The sequence below is a fragment of the Falco naumanni genome, chromosome 18 (assembly GCF_017639655.2).
Source record: "Falco naumanni isolate bFalNau1 chromosome 18, bFalNau1.pat, whole genome shotgun sequence".
Taxonomy (NCBI): Eukaryota; Metazoa; Chordata; class Aves; order Falconiformes; family Falconidae; genus Falco; species Falco naumanni.
In genome coordinates, this window is record NC_054071.1 from 4,000,290 (window position 1) to 4,009,803 (window position 9,514).

The 9,514-nt window shown below is 71.1% G+C and overlaps 1 protein-coding gene across 1 annotated transcript; it reads right to left on the reverse strand.

Moving 5' to 3' along the window:
* Positions 1-3,364: 3,364 nt before the first annotated feature.
* On the reverse strand, positions 3,365-7,997 carry CDC6 (cell division cycle 6). The gene is made up of 11 exons (XM_040617773.1): positions 7,687-7,997; positions 7,140-7,349; positions 6,860-7,059; positions 6,528-6,691; positions 6,254-6,360; positions 5,940-6,079; positions 5,758-5,858; positions 4,863-4,927; positions 4,509-4,708; positions 4,256-4,396; positions 3,365-4,024 (listed from the first exon to the last, which is right to left on the reverse strand). Exons 1-11 carry the CDS (start codon positions 7,883-7,885, stop codon positions 3,935-3,937), a joined length of 1,617 nt encoding a protein of 538 aa, XP_040473707.1. The 5' UTR covers positions 7,886-7,997; the 3' UTR covers positions 3,365-3,934.
* Between the last annotated feature and the right edge of the window lie 1,517 nt (positions 7,998-9,514).

The following is a 9,514-nucleotide window of genomic DNA, read 5'->3' on the forward strand; positions in this document are numbered from 1 at the left end:
CAGGTTGGGGGTTCCCTGCGCTGCCCCGGGGGGGGCAGGGGGGGGGGTGTGCTGTACCCAGGGGCAGGGCTGCGGGTCACCCATGTCCCCCTGGCGCTGTTGAGTGCCTGTACCCGGGGGGTGGTGGTGGGGGGTGTCCCTGGCTGCCTGCCCTCAGCAGAGCCACTGCCCACAGGGATGGGGACACGGGTCAGCATCTCTGACACCCCAGCCCCTGCCAGCTACCCCCACCACAGTGACAGCACCAGCCCCCCCCCCCCCGGGTCCCCCACCCCCCAGGCCACCCACCCGCAGCCCACCGAGGGCACAGGAGGGGTAAAAGCAACTTCACTCTGAAAAAAAGGAAGAAAAAGGAGAACTGGGGTGCTGGGACAACCCTGGCACAGCCGTGGCACAGCCCCATGCCCCAGGGCTGGGTCCCATGGGGCAGAGGAGGGGGCCCACCCCTCCACAAAGCCCCTGCCCCCCCCCCCCCCAAAGCTCCTGGACCACCCCGAGCCAGGGCGAGGACAGGGCTGAGCAGATCTCCAGCTCCGCCGGTCCTCGCCTGCTGCCAGGGGAAACTGAGGCAGGAGGTGACCCAGGCCCTGCCACCCCTGGCGGGGGGACGGCCAGGAGCAGCACCCAGGAGCCCCTAACCCACGGCACAGCCCTGCCCCGTGGCGTGAGGGCTGGGGGGGGCAGTGGGGTGGGAGGTGCCACACTTGTGAGGAGTCTGGGTGCTGAGGACACCCACCCCAGGGGGGTCCTGGGGGACCCTCACACCTGTCAGGCTCTGCAGCACCCCCACCAGGAGGGCTTGGTGCCCACCGGCAGGGCTGGGTGCCCACCGGGCAGCTACCGTGCCTCAGTTTCCCCATGGCGCTCCGCAGAGCGAGGCAGGACGCCGCAGGCAGCGAGGCCCGGGCACCCAGAGCCTGGTGTGGCCACCAGCCCCCTCCCCAGCACGCCGGGGCTGCCGGCCGCAGCGAAGCCCAGCTGCCGGCATGTGCTCAGCCCAGAGGAATGTGCCAAATCACTCCCAGATGTGCGTGGCGGCCAGCCCGCCGCCCCCTCCGTGGCCCACCGGCACAGCCGCCGGGCACCGGGGACCCCACACCACCCCGCCACAGGGCTGCCCGTGGGGCCGGATCCTGCCCGGCCATGGGGTCCAGCCCGGCCGGTGGCGTCGGGGTGCCGAGGTCCGGTAGGATGTCGGGGTGCCAGGGCGTGGGCAGGAGATGCCATGGGGCAGGGCTGCATCCCCAGTGTCCCCGATGTCCCCATCCGCTCGAGGCCCCACAGCCCCCAGCCGGCGCAGAGCCTGGTGCTGGCGTGGTGGGGTCGTGTGGGGTCCTGCCCCGCACCCCTGGCCCCGGTGCCCGGTGCGAGCGCAGCGGAGCAGAAAGGGGCTGTCAGATGGAATCTGGGTGCTGGCGGTGACGGCGCGGCGGGAGGCGGCCGTGCCCGCCACGTGGCCGCTTATGTAAGGAGAGTGCAGGGGAGGACAGGGAGGCCGGGGCAGCGGGGACACCGCCGAGGGGACACTGGGCCCCCACCGCGCACACGCAGGCAGCCGCGCAGCCGGACACGCGCACCAAGGGCTGCCCACGGCACAGCCCAGCACGGCACGGCACGCGTGCGCGGGAGCGAGGGCACACGGGCCGGAGCGGGCCCTGCCAGCCCCTTGGTCCCCCCGCCTTCGGCACGAGGCCGCCGCGGTGTCCTGGGGACAGCGGTGATGTCCTCGAGCCGTGGGGCTCCCGCTGCGGCGCTGCCAGCCCCTCACCGGGCGGTGATGAACGGCTCCGGCGGGAGCTCCAGCACCCACGCGGCTGAATCCATCTGCGCCATCGATTTTTCATCCACTGCGGCAGAGCGGAGTCGGGGCCGGTGTGGCTGTGGGCACCCCGGCGGGCTGACACGGTGATGGGAGCCGCGCGCCCGTGTCCCCGTGCCACCCTGCTGGCCCCCTCCTCCACTCGCCACCCTGGGGACAGCGCCACGACTGGGGACCCTCCAGTGGGACGCCCAGTCTGGCCAGTCTCCACAGGCCCCCCTTGCCCTACTGGCACAGCTGCCACCTTGCCCAGCATCACGGTGGGCTCAGGGAGGGCCGGGGATGGAGCGGTTGGGGGGTGGGGTGGGGGGGCAATGTGGGGACAGGGGCACCACGGTGCCCACCTGCGTCACCGCCACGTCACTGCGGTCACACACGCTGCCAGCCGCTTCCTTCCGGCCACCGTCACCATGTGCCGTGGCTTCGTGCCGTGGGGCTGCGTCACAGCCACGGGGCTGGCACAGGGCAGGATGCAGCCGCCATGGCCTGGGGGGTGTGGGGAGCTTGGGGGGGGGGGGGGGGGGGGGCTGGCACCCCGTGCCCGGCCCAGCACTGCCCGCAGGTGTGGGGATGCCGGTACTGGCTCAGCCCCACGGCCTGGTGAGGGGCGGCAGCACCACGGTCCCTGCTCAGCCCCATGGCACGGTGAGGGGACAGGGACACAGAACAGAGCGGGCGCAGCCTGGCCTGAACCCGCTGCCCCCTCCGTGCCGCCGCACACGTCCGACACATGGCAGCTCTGGCTATAAATAGCCCCGCGGCGGCGATGGCTGAGCCGCGCTCGGGGCCTGGCTGGGGCTGCCAGCTGCCCCCGGCCCCGCCGCGCCGCCCCTGCCTCAGTTTCCCCACTGCTTCCCAGGGCAAACGGCAGCCGGGGAAGGAGCTGGCGGCCGCTGCCCCGACCCCACGGTGTCCCCGGCCCGGCAGGGCCAGCCAGTGCCCCGGCGTGCCAAACCACAGGGTGGGAACCGGAGGCTGCACCAGGGCGCCCAGTCGGGCGGTGGTATCCAGCCCCCTCGCCGGGCTCTGCTTTGGCACTGGGTGCCGAGGGGAAGGACACGGCCGATGTCCCCACACTGGGGGCACCCCACAAGCCACAGGGCCAGAGCCACGATGGGGCTGGCACATACCGAAGCCACGATGGGGAAACTGAGGCACAGAGGGGACCCAGGCACCGCACCCTGCCCCTACACTCGGCACCCGGCACCCCAGCCGGGGGGCCTGGGTGACACGGTGGGGTGCGATGGCCAGGGTGGGGGGCGATGGTGGGCTGTGGGGCACTGCTGGAGCCCCAGCCCCTCCCCGCTCCCCCGCCTGCCTGGGCCCCCCCAGCCAGGCAAGCTGCAAAATTAGGTCAAAGCTTCCATTAATTACGAGCGGAGGAGCTGGGGCCAGGAGCTGGGGGGAGAGCCGGGGGGAGAGCCGGGGGGCTGCAGCCCGGGAGGCCAGAGGGGCTGGAGGGGGGGGGCCAGGGCTGTGCGCCCCCAGCCCCGGGGCAGGGAAGGAACAAGGAGGGGGGAGGGGAGCAGACACAGGAGCCAGCGCTGACCCAGAACAACTTTACTAACACCAGGAGATGGGGGGGACCCCGCTGTCACCCCACCCTGCGGCTGGGCACAGCCTGGGCCGAGCGCACAGGGACACTGGGACCCTCCCTGCTGCACCCAGGGGCCTGGGGGGGGGGGGGGGGGTCCCAGGGCCCTGAACGAGCCGGGGGCAAACGCGGCCATGGCTCCAGGGAGCAACGCCGGGTCCCGGGATCAACACAGGATCCCGGGATCACGCGTGCCAGGGTGGGAGTGGGGCCAGGGGCTCCCCCAGGGCCACGGCCACTGCTGCGGAGGGGCTGGGGTGGGCGCCAGCCTCCCGCCTCACCTCCAGCTGCGCAGAAGGAATAATCATAATAATGATAAAATAATTAATAATAATAATAATAAAACTGCCCCAGACCGAGAGCCCCAGGGCAGGACTCAACAAACAAGGGCCGAGGCCTCTTGGAGCCATTTTCCTGCTCCCGGCACAGCCCAGCCCAACCACGCACACGCCAAAAATCCCACCCAGGGCAGCGCCCGCCCAGCCCGCCCCGAGGGGCCGTGGGGAGGGGGCTGCCGGGGGCTAGCACAGCCCCTGGGCCATGATGCTGCCCACCAGCACCACGTCCTGCAGCACGTGCTCCACCGCCGCCGCCTCCATCTTCAGGGAGACCTGGGGGGGAGAGAGCGGCTCAGCACGGTGCTGCCGGACCCCTGCCCCGCTCTTGGACCCCTGCCAGACCCCTGTCCCGCTCTTGGACCCCTGTCCCGCTCTTGGACCCCTGCCAGACCCCTGTCCCGCTCTTGGACCCCCGCCGGACCCCTGACCCGCTCCCAGACCCCTGCCCCACTCCCAGACCCCTGCCCCACTCCCAGACCCCTGCCCCACTGCCCCCCAGGGTACCTTGGCCAGCCGGGCCTCCTTGGCCCTCTTCAGCTCAAGGACGCCGCGTGACTCCAGGAGGGTGACAAGGGACAGACACTCAGCCTGGTCGACAGCAGGGAGCTGCTGCTGCTGGCAGACCTTGCTGTAGGCATCGTGGAGCTGGGGAAGGCAGGGCGGGCATTACGCCATGGCGTGGCATCCAAAGGGAAGACCCCAGGGGCACCCCCCAGATCCCCAAATCCAGCCCTGAGAGGGTCCCACTGCCACTCACCTTCCCCAGTGTCACCTCCTGGGCACGCAGGCGCCGGGTGAGCAGCAGCAGGGAGCAGAGCAGCACCTTCTGCTGCAGCGGGAAGGCATCCCGGACCCCACGGCCGCCCGCCACCAGCCGGTCCTCAAACACCTCCGAGATGACACGGGAGATGTGCGGGAGCCCCACGCGCTTGGGGACAGGGGACACCGGGGAGTCACCTGTAGGGACAGATAGGGCTGCAGGAGATACGGGGGTGACGAGGAATAGGGGTGGGTGGCAGCGCAGAGCAGGTGCCCCAGAAAGGGACCCCAGCCCGGAGGTGCCACACGGAGGGTTTTGGTGCCGGCGCGGCAGCCGGCAGCAGCTACTCACCGCCGGGCAGCGGCTTGAGCAGGGTCTGGCTCTGCACCTCCAGCTCCACCACCTCCACGGCGCGCCTGGGGAGAGACAGCCCTGAGCGTCGGGCAGAGCGGCCGCCCTGGCACGGGCACCGCCGGCACGGGGCTCACAGGGGCCACCGGCCGTGGCACCACGGGCACAGGCACTGCCAGCACAGGGCTCACACAGGCCACCGGCCAGAGCACCACTGCCATGGGCACTGCTGGCACAGAGCTTGCAGGGGCCACCAGCTGCGGCACCACTGGCACAGGCACCGCTGGCACAGAGCCTGCAGGGGCCACCGGCCGTGGCACCACCGGCACAGAGCTCAAAGGGGCCACTGGCAACAGCACCACTGCCATGGGCACCGCTGGCACAGAGCCTGCAGGGGCCACCGGCCGTGGCACCATGGCACAGGCACTGCCGGCACAGAGCTCACAGGGGCCACCGGCCACAGCACCACTGCCATGGGCACCGCTGGTACAGAGCTTGCAGGGGCCACTGGCCGCGGCACCATGGCACAGGCACTACCGGCACAGGGCTCACACGGGCCACCGGCCGTGGCACCACTGCCATGGGCGCTGCTGGCACGGGAACCACCACATGGGCACCGCCGGCACAGAGCTCGCAGGGGCCACTGGCCGCGGCACCACCGGCACAGCCACCGCTGGCACAGAGCTTACAGGGGCCACCGGCCGTGGCACCACTGCCATGGGCGCTGCTGGCACGGGAACCACCACATGGGCACCGCCAGCACAGAGCTCGCAGGGGCCACTGGCTGCGGCACCACCGGCACAGCCACCGCTGGCACAGAGCTCGCAGGGGCCACCGGCCGCGGCACCACGGCACAGAGCTCGCAAGGGCCACCAGCCGCAGCACCGGCACTGACCTGCAAATATCCAGGGCCTTGCGAGCGTCCCCAGTGACTGCAGAGACCTTGCGGGCGCAGAACTGGATGGCGGCGGCATCCAGGACGGGGTCACCAGCCACCTGCCGAGGCACCCCACACCATCAGCGCTGCGGAGCCACCCCGCGTTGTCACCCACCCTGTGTGTCCCCCCACGTCCCCACCTGCCCCAGCCGCTCCTGCAAGATGACGACGAGCTGCTCCCGGGTGTAGGGCGGGAAGTGCAGCAGCCGGGGGCCACCAGCCACCCAGGCCCCCAGCCGCGCCAGGCTGCGGTCCGTCAGGTCCAGAGCGTTGGCCAGCCCTGTGGGCACAGCGGGGTGAGGAGGGGAGGGAGGAGGGCTGTGCCCCGAGGAGGGAGCGGGTGGGCAGGAGGGGGTTGCAAAGGCAATTCCCCTCCCCTCCCCCCCCCCCCCCATCAGCCCCCTAAATAGGGAGGGTCGCCGGGGTGGGCAGCACCACGGTGCCGCGCACTCACCCACGAGGACAAGCCGGGAGCCGGGCAGCTGGGGCCATTCGAAGAGGGTGTAGAGCACATCCTGCCCCCTGTTCTCCAGCTGGTCCAGCTCGTCCAGCACCAGCAGGCTGCAGGGAACAGGGAGCCCGGATCAGCCCCGGCTCTGCCCACACCCCCGCAGCCCCTTCGCAGCCCCCCCGCCGAGAGGGGAAAGCCGCTGCTGGGGCCACCTCTCCCAGCTGGCCACGCTGGGGGCATCGAGCGGGGACCCCCCCAGCCCCAGGTAGGAACTCACACCATGGGCCCCGCGGCCGTCAGCTGCTTCTCCAGCCTCCGCACGCCCTCGCGGCCGGTGGCCACGGGCAGGCCCAGCTGCTGCGCCACGGCGGGGAAGACGGCCTGCGGGCTGCTCAGCGACATGCAGTTCAGGACGACGGTTTTGCTCCTGGCGAGCTCATCCTGCCAGCGACAGGAGCGTCACACCGGCCACAGACTGCTGCCCCCCTGCCCCATTTCCCTACCGGCTTGCTGCGCCAGCGCCCCCAAAACAGGCACCTCTGCCCCCACCCCCCCCACGGGGGTCTGCCCCACTCCTGAGAGGTTGCCGGGACCCCCGGCGTGGCGCACCTTGCAGTCGAGCAGGACGCGGTTCAGACAGGCTGTTTTCCCTGTGCCAGGGGCTCCAGAGATGTAGAGGCTGCCGGGCTGGCACCCACGGACGTGATCCCGCAGAAATTGCCGGATGATGCCCATCTCCCTCTCCCTGGCATGGAGGCGGTCGGGCATGGCTGTGTGCAGCACCCGCTTCGCCTGCAGGTAGCAGGTACCTGCGTCGGGGAAAGAGTGTGGTCACGGGGGGCTCATGGTGCTGCCAGGACCCCCCTGGTGCCCCCCTGACCACACTCACCTCCCTGCCTGAAGAGCCGGGTGCGGGCAGGCTGCCGGCACCTCTGGGGGGTCTCCTCCCCCCCCTTCTGCGGGGATGCCCCTGGGCTGCTGGGCTTCTGGGGGGAGGCTGGGGGGGTCTTGAAGAGCAAGCGGCGCCCCTGGTTCTCCTTACTGCGCTTGGCCGGGGAGCAGGGCAGCGCGTGGGGGACGTTGCAGAGGTTGTCGTCACCTGCGGAAGAGACGGATCAGCGGGGTGGCCGAGCTGGTGGGCCTGATCCTGGCAAGACGCCAGATGTCACATGGTGCCACACACACACACCCCCCCCCGCCCCCAAAGGCCCGATCCTGGCAAGATGCCACTTGTCACATGGTGTCACCCACCCCACCAGCAGATTTTCGTCTTGCAACCAGGCAAAGCCCCAAACGCAGCCGTGCGAGGGATGGGACGGAGCTCGATACGCTGCCTGCCCCAGCCCCACAGCAGCTCTTGGGGAAGGGGTGCCCCCCACACCATCCTGGGGGGGTCCCAGGGGAGGGGGCGGGGACGGGGGGGGGGCAGGGCTCACCCAGGCGCTTGCAGGGGCTCAGGGGCGGCGTTTTGGTCCAGGGTGAGCATGTGGCCAGCGCCGCCCGGCCGGGGTCCGTGGCCCTGGGGTAGGGGGAGAGCCGCAGGGCGGTGGGCTCGGTGCTCTTGGCGAGGCAGCGGGCGCTGCGCCGGCGGGGGAAGCTGATGGTGGGCTGGCACTGGGGGCTGCTGCTGGCCATGGTGGGGGGGGCTGCGGGTGGAGCAGGGACACCGGTCAGGCGGGGCAAGGGTCCCAGCCCCACATCTCCATCTGCACCCACTCAACCCTCTCCTGCATCCCCCACCCCCCATGGGCCTGCTCTGCCCCACATCTCTGTTCCTGATAACCCCTGCCCCCGCTCAGGCTGCACCCCCCAGCCCTCGGCCCCCCACTCGCCCACCCGTGTCCCAGCCTCCCGTGCTCCCTTCCTCCTCCGTGCCCCTCCCCCCTCCGTACCCCGACTCCCAGCTCCCGTGCCCCCCCCTCAGCCCGGATCCCCCCAGACCCCCGTGCCGCCCCTCACCCTAAACCCTCCTCGGCCGCCAGTGCTCCCCCCTCACCGCAGACGCTCCCAGACCCCGGTGCCCCCCCCCCCAGCCCGGATCCCCCAAGACCCCCGCGCTCCCCCTCACCACAACCCCCCTCCCTGGCAGCACATGCTCCCCCCTCACCTCAGACGCCCCTAAACTCCCGCGCCCCCCGCTTCGCCTCGGTCCCCCCCAACCCCCCCCCTCACCCCAGCCCCCCCCCCGTGCCCCCCCTCCCCCAATCCCGGCCCCCCCCCAGACCCCCGCCCCGGCCCCCCACGCGCCGCCGCCGCCCCCCCAACCTTCTCGCGCCAACTCAGCCCTAGTTCTGCATTTCCCGCCACCAGGCTGAGCCGGCCCCGCCCCCTGCGCCCCATTGGCTGCACCGCCCGCCGCCGCCGCCAATCGCAAGGCCCTACGCCGAGCGCCGCGGCCGGAGGAGGGGCCGTCGCCCAGCAACCAATCGGCGAGGGAGCGCGGGGCACGCCGGGAGGCGTAGTCGGGCGGGGCCGCGATCTCGCGGTGTCCCCAGTGCTCCCAGTGTCACCAGCCCCGCCTGCCCAGTGCCACCAGTGCCCCCCGCCCTACCTCCCCAGCGCTCCCAGCCCTCCTTCCCCAGTGCTCCGCGTCACCAATACCCCCAGCCCAGCGCTCCCAGTACCACCAAGCCTGACTCCCCAGCGCTCCCAGTGCCACCACTGCTCCCAGCGCTGCCATCCCAGTGCCACCAGCCCTGCCTCCCAGCGCCACGAGTGCCCCCAACCCTGCCCCTCCAGCGCTCCCAGTGCCATCAGCCCAGCCTCACTAGTACCCCCAGCCCTGCCTCCCCAGCGTTCCCAGTGCCCCCAGCATCTCCCATCCCACCTTCCTCAGGCCTCCCAGTACCAGCCTGGCTGCAAGCAGAGCGCCCTGGCCCATCACCACCCCCCCCCAAAAAAAAAAAGGGGGGGTCCTTAGGGAGGCGCAGAGCTCCCCTGCACCTCCCCCCTCCTCCAGCCGCCCCCAGCCGGTGCCCCTGAAGAGTCGTGTATCTTTATTACTTTTATTTAAATGGAATTTCAAGCTCCTCTGTTTTTATTCTGTTCCCTCTTAAAACAGCCCCTCACGCCCCAGGAGGGGCTGGCGCTCGGGGAGAACCGTGTTTTACCTTTATTTAAACCAAAAAAGGCAGCACTGGGGGGGTGACGGGGGGCTCATCCTCCAGAGAAACACCCCCACCCCCCACCCACGCATCCCTTGCCCTGTGCGCTGCCTGGCTCCAGCCTCAACAGGGCAAGTTTCCATCTTCTTTTTTAAAAAAA

What these genes read in the sequence shown, in the direction of transcription:
- CDC6 (XM_040617773.1), bottom strand. Translation starts at nt 7,885, where the DNA reads ATGGCCAGCAGCAGCCCCCAGTGCCAGCCCACCATCAGCTTCCCCCGC. An exon ending in GAGCCCCTGCAAGCGCCTGG is followed by an intron (nt 7,350 to 7,686) that starts GTGAGCCCTGCC and finishes TCTCTTCCGCAG; the next exon opens with GTGACGACAACCTCTGCAAC. An exon ending in AGGAGGCCCGGCTGGCCAAG is followed by an intron (nt 4,025 to 4,255) that starts GTACCCTGGGGG and finishes TCTCCCCCCCAG; the next exon opens with GTCTCCCTGAAGATGGAGGC.